This window comes from Mercenaria mercenaria, chromosome 9 (genome assembly GCF_021730395.1).
Source record: "Mercenaria mercenaria strain notata chromosome 9, MADL_Memer_1, whole genome shotgun sequence".
Classification (NCBI taxonomy): Eukaryota; Metazoa; Mollusca; class Bivalvia; order Venerida; family Veneridae; genus Mercenaria; species Mercenaria mercenaria.
The window spans coordinates 20348061-20370507 of record NC_069369.1 but is presented as its reverse complement, the minus strand read 5'-3'; the positions used below and the strand labels follow the sequence as shown (position 1 = coordinate 20370507).

The window sequence follows — 22447 nt, the reverse complement described above, 5'->3', positions numbered from 1 at the left end:
CATTTCTAGGCCTTTATTGTAAGCCACTAGACTTCTGTAACGATAAATGTTTAATGTATTAAGGGGAATATACTCTTTTAGTTTTGTTATGTGGCATTCCTTGACCACCGTATCTTTTCTTATGCACTACTTTGTAAACAAACTAAATAATGTGTTTTAGCTCACATATGCGAAATGAAAAGCAAGACAGTGAACTTATTTCACATTCTTTCTTTAAATTATAATCTGTAGGACATTGATAAATGTTTGGACAAAGTGAAGCACTATTATTTTCGCACCAAAAAGTCTTAATTGTTGACTTTGAATGTACATAAGAAGTCTTATGTAATTCAACAATAACTTTCTTGTTTCAGGTTTTTCATCTTTTTATTTTAGTGAGCAATCCTTTGTTTACTTATAACAGTTGAAACAGTATTCATTTCATTTACCAAAACCTTGTACTTTTTTGCAGGTAAATTTTATAATACCCCACCCACTTTTTTCTAATTTCAAAGTATGCGTCCCCTTAACGTCAGCTAAAAGATGGTAACACCCAGTGTAAATATACAACGACCTTGTTGATAATGTAGAAACGACATTGTCGTTAATAATGATCCTGTTGCCAATGTAGTAAAAAAGCCTTTGGCTAGTGTTAACACGACCTTGTATTCTGCAAAGAGACGATCTTGTCCAGAAACGGCGATGTCCAGTGTAGAAACAACTTTTTAACGCCAATATAGAAACTACGTTATCGTCAGCGTAGGAACGGTATTGTCGCAAATGTATAGATTGAGGTTGCCAGTGAAGAGACGATCCTGTAGTCCACGAAAAGACGACCTTTTCCAGTATAGATCGATGATGTCCAGTTAAGAAATTACCTTGTCGCCAGTGCAAAAAAAGACATTGCCATAAACGTAGAAACGAAAGTCTCGCTAGTGTATAGCAACGCTCTTGTCACCGGTGTAGTAACGATATTGCCGCTTAGTGCAGAAACATTTTTGTAGCCAGTGTAGAAATGACCTAGTCGCCAGTGCAAAAACGGTATTGCCGTAGACGTAGAAACGAAACTCTCGCTAGTGTAGTAACGATGCTGTCGCGTGGTACAGAAACGTCTTTATAGCCAGTGTAGAAATGACCTTGTCACTAGTATAGACGATGTTGTCACTATTAACGAACTGGTCGCTGATGAAACGACTTCTTACCAGTGTAGAAAAATGTCTTGTAAACAGCGTAGAATCTGCCTTCTCGCCAGTTAAAAAGCTCTTTTTTCATTCCATATACCTTTAAGCAAAAGCACTGGTAAAGTACCTTATATCATTGTCTAGGAATCACGGTTAAATTATGTGACAGAAAGGCAGACAGACAGACATACAGATATTTTATTGGAGACTTGTACATTGTACATTGTCTATAACACATAAGTTACATAAATAATATCAACTTGAAATTACACATAAATTACACATGAATTTCTTAAATAGTATCAACGTTCAATTATAAACGGTTTGATTAAGACATATGTCAAAAGCTACTGCTTTTTCCAGGGCAAATACAGAACAGTTACAAAAACTATGAAAGTAAATTCAAATATATAAACTAAATTGACGATATTCGTAACGAAGGAGCAACACTATTCCGTCTGAACAGATGATTAAAGTCAAACTTGGACTTCAGAACTGAAATCTGACAGATACAGCCTTTGCACTTGTAATACATTGTCAAGTTGCTTACATGTACTCTCTTCCACAATCGATTAATGTAAATATTTTATTACCTGAGGTATTGATTTTTAGCTATAGAGCCGAGTTAACAATCAATTTTTAGTATTGTACAAGTGTACTTTATAAACTGAGCAATAAAAGGCAGCGTATCATGTGTCAGTTGAAGCAGTTAAAATCTGTTTAATATTTAAAAATATAAAAGATATGGCTGAATATTTACACGTACAAAAGTTAATTAAAACGCTCACATTGCCCATGGAAGGGTAACATGCTATACAGTGGCTACACGGTTAAGATGAAATATGACTCATTAATAAAGGAGTATTAACTATGGCTATTTCTTCGTAAGAAACACAATATGTGAGTTGTTTACAAATTATACTGTAAAACTGTCCTATCGCTGTTTAATTTGTTTTATTGCTTTTGTTACTATCATTCAGCAACATCATCATCATAAACGTCATTAATGTATCAATCATTACCGTAGTCATCAATCATCATCATTGTCATCAGCAGCAATAAAAACAATTAAAAACATCTCCGAATCCTCCGGGGTGATGTATTTCAGAGTAATCATACTCATTAATTTTGTTAGTTAAAAATGTAAGATTTTTTTTTTTCTAATTTTGATTGACCTGTAACGATTATAGATTATTGTATTACTGTTCGTACTACCTTTTAAACGTTCATTTCATATCTGCGTATATCTATTTTGTTAAAGTGCATTCTATACTATTGCGTGTACGCCATAAAAGACTATGGTGTACCGTTTGGGTCGAAATCTGCTTTACGTGCGCGCACATTTCAAAATATACGTGCACGTATAAAAATGTTCGTGCACACTTAAATATAATTATACGTCCACGTATATATATTTAAGTGCACGCTTATTTAGACGTGTGCGTGTATATATCCGTACACTTGATATTACGCGTGCACTTATAAATTTCCGCGTATCCCCTACACTTTTCCTCTTCGACGTCGCACAAACACGAAAATGAGATTAATTGCGGCTTCGAATCGTATTCTTGTCCTGTTACCAATACAGAGATTGAGGTAGTGTTACTTCGATGGCTTAAACAGAATAGTAAAATGCGAGAAAACTCAAATTGGCTTTTTGCACAGTTAGGAAGAAAATCATGTTCTATATCTAGTACTGTTTTGGGTAATTAACTTAAAATGTCTTTTAAATTTTGACAATTGTTTCGCAATGTAGAACACAGTTTTATATTTCAGAACGTTTTTCTAGAACTGTGTTAATGGCATGCATAAAATAGAACATCACCCTGCTTTTTCTCTGTTCCCTGTTCTTATTATGTGCTGTCACTTTGGACAGTTGTTCTAAGGCTACCGCCTTGAGATGAGGTAAGATTTTCTTCGTTTCTCATTCTGATAAATAGGTTGGTTGAAAAAGCATTACATTTCTGTTTGCAGTATACGATTTGAAATATTAATAACTGATAAGAAATCGAATATGACAATTCAATATTTACACGGTTTACCATACAAATAACGTGTTCCTTTTTAACTTGATCTGATATTGTTATGAACGTTTTCTTGTTACAAAAAATGTACATCCCAATATGTGACGACGGCCGTTGAAAATGATGACACGCTTAAACACTTTAGGCAAATTTATGCCACAACCTTTAAGAAAAAATGCTAATAACATTTTAATAATTTTAAGTCATTCGTTTAAGAATGTAGGATCAATAGTTTTTTTACAGTTAAGAATTTTGTTCATACTCTGTGAGCTTGAAGAACTTTAGTTTCTTAGACAAATAAGTGTCGAAAAAGCATAGGCCGCCGCACTCGTTTTATTTTTAAGGACAGTTTCTTCAACCACTGTTTAAGAAAAAAATGGGGGTGTACTTTATAAAACATATAATATCCCTCTTAAAGTTATAGGGATTTCAGGTTTTACACCTTACTATGAATACAATGTGGTTTCAGTATTAGACAATCATAAATGTCACTAACAAATTTCTTTCATTTTTACATGTTTGCATAATTACCTCACCCACATTTTTTTTCAATGGAAAAAAAACGTATTTAAATCTGCAAAAGCAAATTTGCTGTTAAGATTTTAAAAATATTTTGCTGCCTTAATGACACAAAAATGCTCCAAAATGGAAAGAACAAATGTTGGGATCACCTTGCATCTAAGAGATATATTTATAGAGAAAAACTTTAAAAACTGATAAGTTAGTTTGGTATTTTCAGTTCTTTTTGTTTTGATTTACACTTCCTGTATTTATAAAGTGCAATCAGAAAAATAAAAGAACCAAATCTGATCTACTTTAATAGATATTTAAAATTACCGACCTCTGCCCCGTTGTACATCTTACATCAATTTAGGCAAATGCCAGCCAAAAGTAAGGGTGAAAAACTGTTTTCACAACAGGTAGAAATTGTTTGGTTAAATGTAACATTAATAATCATATTTTAATTATTTAGCATTAATGTTTGGCATAATTTTTGTTAGAAAGAAATATTCGAAGAAACATTTTTTCAATATGGCTGATATCCTGAAAAATGAAAACGCTCGTAAATCTTTAAGTCTGTTACTGTATTCACAGTACTTCAAGCATATTTTAACCGATGCGCAGTAAAACGCCAGCAAATTGTTTAGTATTGTCATTTTAAGATTGATTACGTGGAGATATTTGTTTGTTTCAGTATCTTTCATGAGTGAATCCTAGACGCAATATTTACACGAGTGGCATAGCCACGAGCGAAGGTGTTAGATATGGTGCTCATGAGTGAAAGATATTTTGATCAAACTAATTTTTCTTTTCATGTTTTGACTGACTACTCATTTTATAGTATCTTACCAGTGTATATATATATTTGATATTTTTCTGCGAAAATACCAGAAATACTTTGATAATTCACCGGAACAAACATGTAGGCTAATAAATGGAAAATATGTCAAATATAAGGGCTGATGTATAATTTTTGCACAGAAATATAAAATATAAAACGACTGAATTCATTCCAATTTATTTGTAATGTAAGTGTCTACTGTATAGATAAGTAACACTGTGTTGGATAGTTCTTGCGTTTTCTCAACATCGCGTTGTCTTTTGGCGTTTTCTCATCATAATCTAACGACATCCCATTGTGACCTCACACCATCTCATCGCAATCATGGACGTAAAAATTTATGGGTTAATGTGGCAACAATGATAGTTAACAGAAAACGGTAGACAGTCGTCTCGTTTCAAATAATAAAAGGTGCCAGGTTAAATGACGATGTCTTAAAAGTAATTTTATTAAAATATCATGTTCAACTTATCGCCAGGTTCTTTTAGTGTTACAGCAAACTTTCTTAGAGACATGCTTTGTTTCTTTCAGGTATGTGATTGGAAGCAATTTTGATTTAAAAAACAATATGATCTTCACACTGTATTACAGATGTATTTTGACTGCAGTTATAATGTGCACTATATGTGAGACGGCGGTATGTATGTTGTTTATTTTATTTATCTAATAATCAAGGCCTTCGAGTAGTTAGTCTTTAGTTTTATCACGGTTCAGAGTTCAGATGCACGTTTTGCCTGAGTGGTTAAACACGATGAACCATGGTAAATTAGACGATAAACCACAAGAAGATTTTGATTATTTTCATTTTTACATGCTCATTAAAATGTTTTGATAAAAATTGAAAAGATATTAATGAGCCGCGCCATGAGAAAACCAACATAGTGGGTTTGCGACCAGCATGGATCCAGACCAGCCTGCGCATCCGCGCAGTCTGGTCAGGATCCATGCTGTTCGCTTTCAAAGCCTATTACAATTAGAGAAACTGATAGCGAACAGCATGGATCCTGACCAGACTGCGCGGATGCGCAGGCTGATCTGGATCCATGCTGGTCGCAAAGCCACTATGTCGGTTTTCTCATAGCACGGCTCATTTTATGCCCAAATGAATACTACTTAGTATCTTTGTAAACATAAAATAAAGATATTTATATGCTTAAACAGGTCATTCTATCATTAAATACTGCATCTGTATAAGTAAACACAGTACGAATATGGCACTAAAAGTACTGGAGGCTTTCTCAACAAACCACTTGATAACACTTAATTAATTTAGATTTCAGTTCTATTTACCTATGATATATTTAACCAACGTAAGTTTGTTTGCCGAAGATTTCATAGTATATATATATACTGATAAACTATTTTAGTGGAAGTTGAGCATGTTACATCATTTAACTTAGGAAACAAAATGCGTCTTTAATGAGCGTCTGAAATAGTGCTTCAGTCTATACACTTTAAGCATGCATTGCGTTATTTGAAAATGAAAAGGCAGAGCATCCTTTGATTGAAGGGACAAATGTTTGCGGCCGCTTATTACTACGTTTCTGATTTCTATTTAACCCTTACCCTGCTAACTTCTATAATGGACTTGTCCATCTTTCAATTTGGACAGTACCATTAACTTTTAAGAGGGGTGCTTACCAAAAAGATACTGACGGAATGGCGAACAGTACAGATCTTGATCAGACTGCACGGATGTGCAGGCTGATCATGATCTACACTGGTCGCATCGCGTCCAGCATGATAAGGGTTAAAAATGAAATTGTTATAGTGAATTGTTTGTTTGTTTGTTTTGGGTTTAACGCCGTTTTTCAACAGTATTTCAGTCATGTAACGGCGGGCAGTTAACCTAACCAGTGTTTCTGGATTCTGTAGCAGTACAAACCTGTTCTCCGCAAGTAACTGCCAACTTCTCCATATGAATCAGAGGTGGAGGACTAATGATTTCAGACACAATGTCGTTTATCAAATAGTCACGGAGAACATACGCCCAGCCAGAGGATCGAACTCGCGACCCCGCGATCCGTAGACGGACGCTCTACCTATTGAGCTAGTGAATTGGGAATAGCAAGTGCATTAATATTGCATATCCCAATAGCTTATCCGTTCGCTAGACTAAAGCGTCTATGCTAAAACTGATTACCATAAGGACCAGCACACTTGCTCCCTGTATAAACCCGAAGTGCGAAAGTACGATGGTAAAATGTTCGCGTTTTGCGAAACTTCGAATTTCGCCATTGTATCATCATGGCTTGTCATCGTTCTTCCACGCTTTGCGTGTATAATGCGGAGGTACGTGCAAAGGTTTTACCATCGTAACTTCGGCATCGTACCTCACACTTCATCCTCGCGTTTATGTAGGAAACACTCACTGCCCTTTAGAACAAAATAATATAGACATCGGCTCATCTACAGCTCATACAAATACATAGAGAAGTGATGCTCTTAATCATATTAATATTTTTATGGATTCATTTTTGATAAGTCTCGAAAGTGGTTTTAACAAATTTTACATCAAACATGAAGACAGTGCAGAAGGACAGCGGATGTGGCACGACTGTCGGGTGTTTTCACGATTGCTCGGGTGACACGTGCAGCTTTCTACTGACGTGGCTAGAAAATGGCGACGACATTGATATGACATTTTCCTGTGCTAGAAGTGAAACTGATCCTTATTGCGCGATCGGCCTCTCCAGTAACACAAAGATGGTAAGTTGACTTTAATATAAGAAATAAGTATATGATAGTAAATTCGAGACAATTAAAGACACAGTAATAATGTATCACGTTTGATTCCCCGTCAAAGACAGGGCTCCATGTTACTTGCCTATCAAATCACAGACGCAATATCAAGTTTGTTTTACCGTCACAAACACAGTGTCACGTTTGTTTGCTTCTCAAAGACAAGGTATCACATTTCTTACTGTCAAAGACACAGTATCGCGTTTGATTGCCTGTCAGAGACACAGTGTGACGTTTGTTTGTTTGTCAGAGACACGGTATCACGTTTGTTTGCCTGTCAAAGACACAGTATCACATATGCTTGCCTGTCAGAGCTGGACCCACTTGTTAGCTCACCTGAGCCCGAAGTGCTCAAATGGTGAGCAATTGTGGTCAGTGATTGTCCGTTGTCCGTCAACAGTTTCCTTCGATCAACATCTCCTCCTAAACCGCCAGGCCGATTTTAAGGAAACTTCACAGGAATGTTTCTTGAATGGTCTTCTTCTCAAATAATTGAATTCCGTTTAGAAATCTAATTGCCATGACAACAGAAAGGATTATTTAAAAAAATCTTCTTGTTCAAAACCACAGGTCCAATGGCTTTTTTATATTGTATGTAGCATCATCTAGTAGTCCTCTACCAATATCCTTTACCAATATTGTTCAAATTATCCCCTAGGCTCAAATCTGGCTCGCTCTTGGGGTCATATGGTCATATCATATATAGACTTATATAGGAAAAACCTTGAAAATCGTCTTGTCCAAAACCATAGAGCATAGGGCTTTAATATTTGACATATATCATTATCTAGTGGTCTTTCACCAACTCTTTTCAAATCATCTCCCTAGGGTCAAATATGGCTTTATCCTGGTGGTCACATGGTTTATATAGACTGATATAGGGAAAAACTTTGAAAATCTTTTTGTCCAAAACCACAGGGGACAGGGCTTTGATATTTGGTATGTAGCATAATCTAATGAGCCTCTACCAAGATTGTTAAAATTATTTCACTAGGGTCAAATATGGCCCCGCTCTGGGGTCACATGGTTTATATAGACTACATAAACCATTTGACCCCAACGGCGGAGCCATATTTGACCCTAGATCTTGATAGCGGACCATTAGATGATGCTACATACCAAATATCACAGCCCTAGGTCGCATAATTCTGGACAGAATATTTTCAAAGTTTTTCCTTATATCAGGCTTATATGGGAAAACTTTGAAACTGTTCTTGTACAAAACCACAAATAGACTTGTACAGGAAAAACTTCGAAAACACTGCATTGCATAGAGTTTGACATTTGGTGTTCATCGTGGGCAAACGATCAGAATTCACCTTGAATGACATTGACCTACTGACTTGCTGTCCTGTTTTTGAAGTTACAGTGATGAGATTTAAACCATGTTTATATCTTGTAAAATTGCTTCCAGTGCAATATTGACCTTTGGTGACATTGACCATGACCAATTAATCTGAGTCCTTGCATTAATGTTACAGCAATGAAATTTTGACCATTTGTACAGTTTTCAATAACCACCTTGGGCACCATATTGACGTTTATCTTGACTTACTTTCATATCATGAAATTTTGACAATGTGTACAGTTTTGCAAATATTTTTGAAACAATGTTCGATATTTACAATTGTTGACCTTGATGTTGACCTATTGAACTTATTTCTAAGCTAAAGCAATGACATATGACATTCTGATCAGTTGTACATTTAGTTGAAATTTAACTGTTCGAGCAAGCAACTAAACTCAGGTGAACGATATAGGGCTATCATGGCCTTCTTGTTTGAAATTTAAACCGGTAGATCATATTGAAATTTTATATAATATAAATACTGGAAGTGAAGTGTTTAACTATATTCTATTAGGCTGTGTAGTTCATATAAAATGAATTATGATTTTACGAGTCATGAAATAAGTCTATACAAACAAATAAAACGTGACTGTTTAACCTGTTATCATATTGACAGGTACATAAAAGTGGTAAAATTATATGGTTTGAACAAACTCTTCAAAAGAGAAGGAAAATTTTCTTCTAACATTGTTGTATTTACCCATATTTATTTCATTTGTTTGATTTTAACCTATCTCAGGGCGATGATAGTGTGTTTGAATGTTTATCAACTAGTGGCACAGCCCAGGTTTATGTCTCGTACAATTCCGGCTACAGCAACAGCAGACTTGATCAGGTACGTTATCTCCCAACTTCATATCCTACTTGGTAATTTGGTCTCACAGCACCAATCAAATGTTAATATTTTGCATATTTTCGCATTTCGGTTATAAGTTTGGATGCTTTAACCCTGAAAGATTGAGAAGAACAGGGTCCTAGTGTATTAAGGTTAAATATGTAAGTTGATATCTTAACAATCATATTTCATTTTACAAAGAATCAGTACGGGTTATCAAGTATCACCACATCCTACAGTAACGGACTCCTGACCTGTAACTTCAAGAGGAAGAAGACTTTCACCCTGGCAGCAGGCCGCAAGAAACGTGCCGCCACTAGTTCATCCACGTATTTTGACATGAATTCAGATTGGTACCTTTTGTATGCATACGGAACTAACTCCGGAGGTACATTGTTTACTTTTACGTAACTCTAAATTCACTGCCATTCCTGACAAGTTATATCAAAATCTTAAGATATGCTTAGAAAAAGCTGGCGATGGACGATGTATTTTCTCTCTTTTTCTGTTTCCTAGCATTTACTGCGGGACTGTTCCTAGAAACTCTTCTTTTCCTAAAATATTTTTTTGTTTGCTGTATTTTTGTTTACCATGGTATATTCATTGTTTTAAATTGGCAGGAGTTAAACAAAAACAATTATTTTTTGTCTTGTAGGAACTATCGGCAAGCACACGTCCGCGCCACTGGTTTCCACAGTGACGGCAGACTTCCAGAGTGTAGAAGATATCAGTGCTACAGCTATAAAGCGACCTCTTATAAAGGCTCATGGTAACGCTGCTCTTCGCATTTCCAAGACTCTTATACCCCAGTCACACATACGGCCCGGAAAGCTACGTCTAGCCACGGATAAAAACGTAGTAATCCGTATCTATCCGTATTGAAATGTACCTTAGACGTACCTTAAAGTAGTAATCCGTGTCAATTCGTACCAATCCGTACGGCTCAGGTACGAATCGATACGGGTTACTACGTTTCTGTCCGTAGCTAGACGTAGCTATTTGCGCCGTATGTGTGACTGTGGTATTAGTGAAAACAGTGCATCTCCGTATGAAAAATGAAACTAGAATTTTCCCGATTTACTTTTGATTTATTATTTTGTTCATTTAGTTTCCTGACTAACTTTACTAATTTAATTCATTTCGTACTGAGTGTCACGGAAGGTCGTCACTCAAGAACGATAATAATGCATGTCCTTGAACCACGTTGATATTTGACACCCCATCCCGGATCCTTAATTCCTTGTCTATTGCTCTTCTCTTTGGACCAACCGCTGTTTCTTCTGCTATTAGGAGTCAATCCTATGGCAGCCTTTGGTATTGCTGCCAGTTTTCCAATAATTTTACCTGCTTGATGAAGAGTGTCATCGCGTTTGTCCTGGAATAGTGTTCGGCCAGAAGATCTTTAGTGTGCGAAGGAGTTACCTTTTTGAAAGACGTTCAACTTCTTGCTTATGGCTAGTGTCATTTTCCAGATACTGACCCATAGAGAACGTTCATTTTTGGTTTGTTGCTGAGCCTTGATAATTTCCATGTGCCTTTCAAAGCAGCAACGTATCCTCTGGCCTTGGTGATGTCTGGTGTGTAAATCTTCCGAGTTCCCATCTATGATAAGGCTGCTTACAAGATATACAAAAACCTCAGCTTCCACAATTTTGTTGTTACTAGGTCTGTGTATTGTTGTTGATCCGTATAACTGTAGTTTTATTGGCGTGGCCGATCGGTTTGCAGTTCAACTTTTCTGGTTGCGTTTAGGGTGCTCTGTGCTTCCAAGAAATCTACCCTTACCTATTAGTTTTGTATGTATGTCCCGATGTCATTCTACTAGCAGAGCAACATCCTCAGCAAAATCCATGTCTTACAGGGCTTCTATAAATGTACGCTGGATTCTTCGTTTTGGTGCCCTTTTTGTCTTTCGACGCACAGCGTGAAGAGAAGGGGGTGGGGTGAAACTTTTTGTCAAATCAGTGCCCACTAACGTCCATGTATAGCATCTTAATGATGAAGACAATCTCGTATTGGATCCCATACTGGGTTAGAGCTGGCCTATGAACACTGTCAAATGCTTTGACAAGGTCAATGAAGGGTGACATACGTTGTAGCGTTCCGTTTTTTATAATCTGTTATATGATTCGACGAAGTGTTAACACTTGGTTTGCACAAGATCTCCTTTTCCTGCTTGCTATTTCCGGTGTAGGAGAACTCCATGCCGGAACCTGAGATGCTCATATTCAGAAATGAAATTTTGCCGGTTTCTATCATTATCAAATAAAGTACTTAAACCTGTATTATTTTTAGGTATTTTGATGGTGTTTGCTTGGGTACTGTTCTCGACACTGGGGATATTTACGGCGCGGTTATATAAAACAGCTTGGCCAGAACAAGTAGAATGGATGGGCGCCAAACCCTGGTTTGTTGTAAGTATTCGTGGTGAAGAAAGTAAAGGACATTATTGACTTCTCACAAGCACTATTGGTCTGTTCTGATATTAGCCTATATTGCTAATTTCAGTAATTTTAGGTCTAAACTAAATGAATCTAAACACCCACACAATTTTTGTTTTCACAGCTTCTCGCAAGAGGATATTGCTAGCGAGTTGGACACGGCACTGTTCTTGTCTTTACATTACAGATCCACAATTTGTGAATGATGAGCAGATTCGTCCTGACATTGGTATTGTTTTTATATTACAGATTCACAAAATGTGTGTGATACGCGGGTTAGTCTTACACTTTTCTTGTTTTTACATTACAAATTCACAGAAAGTGTACGATGAGCGGGTTGGTCCAGACACTGATTTGTCTTTACATTACAGATTCACAAAATGTGTACGATGATAGGTTGGTCCTGACATTGATTTTGTTTTTACATTACAGATCCACAGAGTTTGTATGATTAGCGGATTGGTCCTGACATTGATCTCCTTCATCATGATTTTTGTTGATGTTGGTAAATATGTAGAGGTAATCATACAGACATTTAGCTTGAAGGTTTAAGGTTTTAGTTATCATAACTTGTTTATTTAAACAATTGAACATTCAGTGAATTGAGATCTAAGCGATTTATATTGATCAGGGGTGTTTTTATTTTCATTTTTAGCATCTGGCTATAGCTATAAATCAACTACATTTGTACCAAGTTTCAACTTCGTGTCGTTTGAGTTATGTGACCGCATCACACAAATATTCTGGACGTGTAAAATAGTCCTATATTTACTTTTTATAATCTTGGTATTGTGTGAGTGTGTGAGGACTATTGTTTTAAACAACAAAAACAAGCAGCAACGGATTCTAGAATAATAATGAACTTTATATTCACATTCGAAATATTCGGAATCACTCCGCTTTAGGGTTAGTGTTAGGGTTTAGGGTTAGGATTTAAGGTTAGGGTTAGGGTTGAACTTGGCCCCACCTTGGGGCAAACTTAGTTTTACAAAGAGTTGTATAGGGAAAACCTTTAAAAATGTTCTTGTCTTGAACCACAGTGCATAATGCTTAGATATGTGACATGAAGCATTGTTTAGTGGACCTCTACCAACATTGTTCAAATCATGACCGTTATATGCACAATAATGTTGATTCTACAGGTATTTCAGTTGAAATATCGAGTCACTCAATAAGCACTGGCTATCAGTCCATTCAGGGCTTTGATTTACGGAATGCTTTCAATGTACTTTATTTTACTAAAGAGAAAAATTGTTACTTGTTCTAGAATTTTATGTTAAATACTTACCTTCAACGAAGCGTTTTTCGGATTTAAGAAAGACTTTAAAGATCTCATTCCAAATTCCAGTCGCGTGAATATGATTTTCACTTGTATTTTCTGTCACAAAGATCATCATATAATATTCTGAACGGGGAAGGGTTTACTTACCTGTTTATTTGTCAAATATTCCAGATCACTGGTTCTACATTCAAGAAGTCTCATCCTGTCCTCGGGATTATTGTCATGTGCTTAGTTGTGATAAATGTAAGTACAAACAGAGCTTCACGCAGCTTCATTTATTCGTGTTTCGATACAAATACCAAAAGTCATATTTCATTCCAGTTACAAAATGTTCCTGTCTCATTGACATTTTTCTTGAAAACTTCTCAATAACTACTGTAAAACCAAAATAAAACTAATATAATATATGTTTATTTTATGAAGCAGGTAGATATTTTTAAGCCCCATTCTTGGATTCTTTCAGCCGGTGATGGCAATATTTAGGCCGAAACCAGGGACTTCGAAGCGAATCATATTCAGAGTGGCACATACTCTTGTCGGGGTAGCGGGACAGACCATGGCAAGTAAGTGTATACAGTGTTCCCTTAGCAAATTTGTTTAAACTATCATTAACTTACTACATGATATCAGAATTAAATTCCACATTTTTGTCAAGTTCTGACTTTCTCTTGAAGCAAACATATGTTGAATATAGATCGTTCATATAACACAAGCTATACACATATTTTACTTCAAAAACTGTAATTTAGTCGCGGAATATTGCTAAATACAAAATTCAGGAGGTCTTATGTGTTCATTGGATCACTTTTATTTAGGTTTGGTGAAACTTACGTCACTATTTATTTCAAACAGTTTAATCCGGTTCTTTTCTGAATATGTGAGGTGTCAGTTGCTCATTTTTTGCAGTTGTAAATTTGTTTTCGGGGACCGTTCTGGACGCTATTGAAATTTCATCAGGAGCAAGAATAGCGTTAGGGATTTATTGTGGCTGGATATTTGCTGTCGAGATTGGACTTTTTATCTACGACTATATAATATGTAATAAAGGTAAAGGTAAGATCACATTTTTATCTGCAAGTGTATGATTTGTAATAAAAGTAAGATCGCGTTTTGTATCTACGGGTGTATGGTATGTAATAAAGGTAAGAGTTCACTTTTTATTTACGAGTGTATGGCTTGTAATAAGGGTAAGGTTACAGGTGTATAAAGTTTGTAATAAGGGGAAGATTTCAGTTTTTATTTGCGATTGGGTTATATGCAATGGTGGTGAATTTGGACTTTTATCTTAGACTGTGTAATAAGTCAGAAAGGTGAGCTTTAACTTATACTAACGAGTGTATAATATGTTATAAAGGCAAGGTTTGGACTATTTTATCTACGACTGTATAATGTACGTGTAACGAAGGTGGCATTAGAGTATTTTATCTCCAAGTGAATAATATGCAACAAAGGTAATGCCGGTATTGCACTTTTTATCTGCGACGGTATAGTGGCATTTAATTGTTTATCTATGATCGTTACTACACATTACACATAATGAGCCGCACCATGAGAAAACCAACAAAGTGCATTTGTGACCAGCATGGATCCAGACCAGCCTGCGCAGGATCCATGCTGTTCGCTTCCGAAGCCTATTGCAATTAGAGAAACCATAAGCAAACAGCATGGATCCTGACTGGTCACAAATGCACTATGTTGATTTTCCATGGTGCGGCTCATATTACAAAAATATGGCAATTTTAGTTTTATCCCTTTATAGGACAGTAAAACCGAGAAAGATTTTTTTAGTTTGACAGGAAATAAAGCTTAAGGGAAACATATAAACAAAACAACTTAGATGGTATTTTATTTTAATACAATTGATGCGGTACATAATATTATAATATAAAATAAACTTTAGTTTTCGGGAAACTTTCGATCCATCAGTTTTCTCAGTTTTGTGCTTCGAAAAATTCTTCTTTAGAGTTAAAGATATTATCATTTTACAGTTATCCAGGCTATAAATCGAACGGAAGAAATCAGAAATATTTAAATGAAGAGAATTCTTAAATCTGATAGTCAAACATAAAAGCCTACAATAGTTGGTAACTATAATTCTGACATGACCTGATTTGTTTCCCTATTAAACCAAGAGGACTGAAACTTTTGTACGTCACAGCATTGTGATATAGCATCAAGCGTCACATAGTCGGCGCACTGGAAAAGAAAACCACACAAAACAGGAAAATATTTAGCTGATATCTTCAATGTAAATAATAATCCTTGATTACGTGTTAGAATAGAAAAAAAAACGTGATTTGCACTTGAATACAATCATTGTTCGTGGAAGTTCAGATGCATATTACTATATCACTCAGGCTCCATCCTTGCGATATAATCCTTTTGCACCTGACCTCCAAACAATGACTTTATTCAATGGCAAACCACTGTTTGGGATATATTATTTCTTAAACTAAGATGACCAATAAAAGGAAATTGAAAAGGTTAATTTGCAATTTCGGGAGTGTATACTACACATTAAAACTAAGAAAAAGTGTATGCGACCATGAATTTAATGTGATTAAGATAAATTTCAACTTCAGAAGCAGTTTGATTTCTTTCATATAACAAGACAATGTCTAGTTTTCGAAATAAGACGTTCAGTAAGAAATTAAAACATCTCTACTGAAAGTTATTTACGGAAGGGAGAGAACTGTATCGATCATAAAATATTAAGCCCTAAGCCTTACTTAACTTTCCGCAACCTACTGTTTCTTGAAATGAAATTATTGTTATTTATATGTATATATATATTCCATTTGTAAATTATGTATTTTCTTGAAAATATTTGAGCCGCGCCATGAGAAAATCAACATAATGGGTTTGCGACCAGCATGGATCCAGACCAGCCTGCGCATCCGCGCAGTCTGGTCAGGATCCATGCTGTTCGCTAAATGTTTCTTTAATTGCAGTAGGCTTTAAAAGCGAACAGCATGGATCCTGTCCAGACTGCGCGGATGCGCAGGCTGGTCTGGATCCATGCTGGTCGCAAAGCCATTATGTTGGTTTTCCCATGGCATGGCTCATTTCATTATCAGATAAAAGCGTTCTATTCTGTAGACTTAAAACTTGTTCCTAGCCGTTGGAAAAATACCATATACTCTTTGTTAAATGTTGAGGAAGTCTACACTAATTCCTTTATTTTGAAGGTAAAATAAAGGTTAAACATGAACTTCGAAGTTCCAGAGGAGACTTGCAAGAGAATGATGACAAAAAGGGTGTAAGTAAACCGCGAGTTCCCAAAATATTTACCTTACTGAAGAAAGTTTTATAGATATAGGGTGTTTATCTGTTCTTTTGATATCAGTACTTGTCAAAGCTTGAAACAAAACATCGAAAATGTTATATCGTCATCAAATACAAAATGTACTTAACAAGTGCTGTACAATGCATGTTTATATTACCTAATTAGCACGTCCTACATTTCAGGAGTACAATAAGCTGAAGATGGTCGTTCTAGTTGTACATATACTGGCGTTGTCAGCATTTTCTATAGCTGTGTCCGCTGTTATAGGGTCGGCAGAATAAAAGCAGAAAGTATGTGCCCTCTTGCAAACGTCTCCTGACTCAGTATAGCTCTCAGACAGCATAACATCGACAACGAAATTGTGATGGTTATGTGTTTAAGATACCAGCAATGTGGATGTGTGTTTTACAAACATATACGGAACAAAATCTGTTTGTTATTTTCTTTTCCATTTTATATGCATCATGTTTCTCACAGTTACTCTTGCAGTGTTTGTTTATCAATTAAATTATCTGCCAAATTTGCTCAGTTTGCTTGTGTAGATATCAATCTTCTTATCCAGGTTTTTAAACTTTGAATAAACACTTAACATTAGCCACTTCTTGTTTTTCATCATTAATAATGATTTTTTTCCCGCTTTTTCTTATCCATTCCAAAAGAAGTTATAAAATGTCATTAATAATGTTTAGTATTTTGTCAGCATGATCTGGGAGAAGCATAAACATGTGATAAAGGATGTCATCAATACTATTAACAACTGTGCATCTTCCGATTGCAGTAAGATATCGCCTACTTCAAAACCTTGGCAGAAATTTTTGAACTGCTCAGTTGATCTTTGTAATTCAGTTTAATCATCTTCTCCAAGTCAAGATGAAATTTAAATCCAAGTAGTTTTAATTTATTTTTTCTCCAGTTTAGCTAGAACTCGGTGTTAATTTCCAAAACCATACATAAGGTTTTCCAAAGTTGGTTTTGAGGCCTGAAATATTTGCAAACAAGTCGAACTCTGCCAACGTCTCGTTTAATTATTCACTTGTTCCATCCAGAATTATCGACGTATCATCGGCAAAAAGTGATAATAATTGTTCTACGATATTAATATTCATATATTTTATTTTTTGTTCTGTGTAATGTTTTAGTAAGAATTTCAGAGAAGATATATTTGTTTTGTCTTGGCTTTAACGTCACAACAACACAATTATAGGTCATATGGCGACTTTCCAGCTTTTGATGGTGGATAAAGACCCTAGGTGCCCCTTCGGGTATTAACATATAACTGGCAGGCACCTGGGTAGGGCCACCGACTTTCCGTTAGTCAAGTGGATGGCTTCTTTACATGAATAATTCTACGCCACAAGCGAATCTCGAACCCACATCAGCGAGGGATAAGAGATTCGAAGTCAGCGACATTGACCACGGAGGCCGCTAATTTATGAGCAGAGGATAAATAGGTTAGATGACAAGGGGACACCTTGACAGCAATCACGTCCAATATTAAAAGAATCTGACAGAAAACCATGTTTGCTGACAGATGACAGTATACTCGAGTAAAAGAGTTCTACCCAGTGTTTAAGACAAACTTCGAAATTAAAGAAGTTTAATTTTTATCCATATAGGGAATCAAATGCTTTTTCAAAAGCAGTCGACAATAACAGGCCGGAAATGTTTTTTTCTTAATCTAAATTCATAATATCATAGATCGGTCTTTTATTTTCACTAATATATCTGTCTTTTATGAAGCATGTTTGTTCATTATTAGTAATGATATTTTTTCAGAACAGATTTTATATTGCTGCAGTTGCTCAAGAGGCTGTTTTATAAACAGAATTCAAAGGAGTTATCGGTCTCTAGGTTTTGGTCCATTCTCTTTTAGAATGCAAGTAATTATACCTTCTCTTTGGATAAAAGACAGCTGTCCTATTTCTAAAGCATATCTCAGTGATCTGACTTTAAATTGACGCAAGTCTTTCGAAACATCTTCAAAGATTGCTGAGAAGCCATCACTTCCTGGTAATTTATCATTTCCCATATTGAGCAATATATTACTAACTTCTAGATAATTTATGTGATTTACCTTAATCTCGAGTCAGTGTTATTTATCATCGAATTATGTTTGCAGTAATACAGTGATATGCGTCTGATAAAAAGTTTGCTTTTCCTTGAAGATATCCTTTCATCTGTTTAATATCTTTCCATTTTCTAGCTCAATCTTCGGAATTGTTTTAATGATATGATTTAGTTTTCATTGAATTGCAAATAAAATAAAGCTTTAATTTTTTTCATCTTTGTCGATCTACTTTGCTTTTGCTCGAATAATATGGCCTTTCAACATTTTACTCATTTTTTTAAGTTCTAATTTCAGTTCTTCCCATTGGTCAGGGGTTTGTTCATTTGAAACTGACGAACTTTTGTGAAACGGGCCCCAGAATGACAGAAACTAAGTCTTATAATTCTGATCAATAGGTTCAGAGCAGAGACGCTAGATAAAACTATTGACGATGGATGCCGAACTCTTTACCTATATTGTATAAACAATTGAGTGTGACCTCATATTATATCCCATTTTCTATTAAATAGTTTCTTTCCCACTTATAATACTGGTAATCGAGCATATTAAGGTTATTAGCTTTGCGAATGAAGTAAAATGACAAATTCCACAGACTCTCCCTTACAACATTAAGCGGCATGCCAAATGACCGTTTGTCTATTCCTAGCGTGTCATTATAGTGACCGTATATGACATGAGAGAAAATGATCAACTTACTCAAAAACATTATTGAAAGAATGCTGACTCAGCAGTAGGGTATACAAAAGGCTGGTCATTCACCTTTTCATTAAACACTTTTTCAAGTTTCGTGCAACTAAGCCAGAGTCACTATATATACTAAACAACTTTAGAAATAAACTCGGCAAACTCGTATATTGGTTATCAAAGGCTGTTGGCAATTCCTCACCACTTCAAATATTAATGAAATTTTGTCAGTTGAGGCAGGGCCATTTTCCAGCTCGGCGTAAGAGATCTATATAAATTTCTTTTGATCACTCAGGTAGATGGTACCTCTGCAGAACGAAAGATATCAATGTCAGTACACATCTTTTATTGACAACAGATTAGCTCAGTTGAGCACAGTGTTCATGGTGATATTTTAGGGCAGATGGAATTCCGTCGTCCTCAGTTCCTTAGAACGATAACTCCTCTTAAACCACTGGGCTTATTTCAACCAAACTTTATAGAAATGTTCAACTGGGGTTAAAATTGGTTCCGTCTTTAGGGTCCTTTTTTACAGAGTTATATAGGGAAAATAATGAAACTCATCTAGTCTGAAATCTCAAGACCTAGTGCCAAGATATTTGGCATGTAGCATGATCGATACAGGTCGCGCCCCAGAGTTCACTTTTTATATAGTTTTATTTGGGAAACAAAACCTTTTCTTGTCTTAACCTGTAATGCCTTGAGATAAGGTTTTTGTCATGAAGCTTTGTACAGTGGGCTTTGTTACAACCACATTTGTAATAAAAACCAGATTTGTAATAATTATAACAATTCTCGTTTTTATAACAAAAGTGATTGCAAAGGTTCAACCACATTTGTAATAACCAGATTTGTAATAAAAATCGCAAACTTTTTTTTTCGGGAGATGTGTTTTCCCACGTGATATTCAAGCTTATGCATGCGTTATTAAGCACGTGCAGGTCGAATTGAACTGTCCTGGGTCATTTAAGACTCCAAATGTTTTACCCGAAATCCTTCTTCATGGACATATTTTACTTTAGAAAATTATTACATTTCTCGTTTTTATTACAAAAGTGGTTGCAAAGGTTCAACAACATTTGTAATAACCAGATTTGTAATAAAAATCGCAAACACTTTTTTTCGGGAGATGTGTTTTCCCACGTGATATTCAAGCTAAGGCATGCGTTATTAGGCACGTGCAGGTCGAATTAAACTGTCCTGGGTCATTTAAGACTCCAACTGTTTTACCTGAAATCCTTGTTCATGGATATATTTTACTTTAAAAAGTTATTACATTTCTCGTTTTTATTACAAAAGTGGTTGCAAAGGTTCAACCACATTTGTAATAACCAGATTTGTAATAAAAATCGCAAACACATTTTTTCGGGAGATCTGTTTTCCCACGTGATATTTAAGCCTAGGCATGCGTTATTAAGCACGTGCAGGTCGAATTGAACTGTCCTGGGTCATTTAAGACTCCAAATGTTTTGCCCGAAATCCTTGTTCATGGACATATTTTACTTTAGAAAGTTATTACATTTCTCGTTTTTATTACAAAAGTGGTTGCAAAGGTTCAACCACATTTGTAATAACCAGATTTGTAATAAAAATCGCAAACTTTTCTTTTCCGGAGATGTGTTTTCCCACGTGATATTCAAGCTTATTGCATGAGTATGATTTATGTTTTGCGATTTTTAGTTACTAAAAATCTTGTTATATTACAAATGTGGGTTCAACCCATTTGCAAACCAGTTTGTAATAAAAATCGAAATTGTAATAATTATTTAGTAATAACAATATGCTTATAGACACAGGATTATTCAGGTAAGAACTCAATTTTTGACCTAATCTGACAGGACAGTTTTAAAAATTTTTCACCTCGTTTACAGTGTTAAATAACCCATGTGATAACCTTGAAAAATCACTGGAATCCACATTTTCCCGAAAATAATATAGTTTTATGCGATTTTTATTACAAATCTGGATTATTACAAATATGGTTGAACCTTTGCAACCACTTTTGTAATAAAAACGAGAAATGTAATAACTTATTTAAAGTAAAATATGCCTATGAACAAGGATTTCAGGTAAAACATTTGGAGTCTAAAATGACCAAGGACAGTTTAATTCGACCTGCACGTGCTTAATAACGCATGCATAAGCTTGAATATCACGTGGGAAAACACATCTCCCAAAAAAAAAAGTTGCGATTTTTATTACAAATCTGATTATACAAGTTACCTTCAAATTGTATAAAAACAGAAATGTAAATTTAAGTAAATGTCTGAACAAGATTCGGTAAACATGTCTTAATGACCAGACAGTTCAATTCGACCTCACTGCTAAAACGAATGCATAAGCTTATATCACTGGAAACACATTACAAAAAATGCTTGCGATTTTTATTACAAATCTGGTTATACAAATGTGGTTGAACCTTTCCAACCACTTATGTAATAAAAACTAGAATTGTTATAATTATTACAAATCTGGTTTTTATTACAAATGTGGTTGTAACAGGGCTTCCTCTATTTTTTCAAATACTGCTTGGCCCTGCCTGGGATCACTTGTTTACATATAACTTTGACAAACGTCTTGTAGGAAGCTGCAAGACATAGCGCTTAGATATTTGGTATGTAGCATCTTTAAGTATTCTTCCAAGGTCATTCAAATAGTGCTCCTGGGGTCAAACTTTGCTCGCCTTGGGGTCGCTTGTTTTAGAAAGCGGTATATAAGAAACTCTTCCAGGCTCAGAACTAAGATATTTGGCATCTATCATGCTGTAATTGTCCTCTACCAAGTTTGTTGAAATCATGTACCCATGTGAGCGATGTAGGGCCATCGTTGCCATCATTGTATCTAAACCTTCACGACATATTTCATTGTATTTTGCTTTTCCTTGTAGAGATGCTGACAGTATCATTGTGTGTAAATATGGTTGGTGACTTAAAAGTATGCTTGTGTGAAAATATGTGTGGTGATTGAAGGCATAATTGTGTGTAAATATGGTTGGTTGGTGACTGACGGAATAACTGTGTGCAAATATGGTTGGTGACTGACGGAATCATTGTATGAAAACATGGTCCGTAACTGACGGGATATCATTGTATGTAAAAATTGTTGGTGACTGATGGAATCATTGTGATCTGGAACCATTGCTGTTCTTGATAGAAGAGGACTTTTACTGTTTCATGCGAATGGTGTTCCATGGGAATCTTATGTAATAAGATATGCATTCTCATACGAACTTGTA

General features: G+C 35.5%; 1 protein-coding gene across 3 annotated transcripts; it reads left to right on the top strand.

Annotated features, from left to right (window-relative positions):
* Window positions 1–1804: 1804 nt before the first annotated feature.
* Window positions 1805–17054, top strand: LOC123546642 (putative ferric-chelate reductase 1). Of its 3 annotated transcripts, none has more exons than XM_045333092.2 (14): window positions 1805–2060; window positions 2937–3065; window positions 5058–5163; window positions 7053–7235; window positions 9356–9451; window positions 9653–9839; window positions 10107–10220; window positions 11747–11865; window positions 12325–12411; window positions 13346–13417; window positions 13638–13737; window positions 14081–14221; window positions 16363–16433; window positions 16643–17054. In XM_045333092.2, the coding sequence occupies exons 2-14, from the start codon at window positions 3061–3063 to the stop codon at window positions 16739–16741; spliced, it is 1380 nt and encodes a 459-aa protein (XP_045189027.2). In that variant the 5' UTR covers window positions 1805–2060; window positions 2937–3060; the 3' UTR covers window positions 16742–17054. The 3 variants fall into 3 exon arrangements, with proteins under 3 accessions (XP_045189027.2, XP_045189025.2, XP_045189026.2); XM_045333090.2 differs by having other exon boundaries at window positions 1806–2060; window positions 14081–14227; XM_045333091.2 differs by lacking the exon at window positions 2937–3065 and having other exon boundaries at window positions 1807–2060; window positions 14081–14227.
* Window positions 17055–22447: the final 5393 nt, after the last annotated feature.

Coding starts and splice junctions, on each gene's coding strand:
- LOC123546642 (XM_045333090.2), top strand. Junction 5,164..7,052: donor GCACTATATGTGAGACGGCG/GTATGTATGTTG, acceptor TCAAACATGAAG/ACAGTGCAGAAGGACAGCGG. Junction 13,418..13,637: donor TGTGCTTAGTTGTGATAAAT/GTAAGTACAAAC, acceptor GGATTCTTTCAG/CCGGTGATGGCAATATTTAG.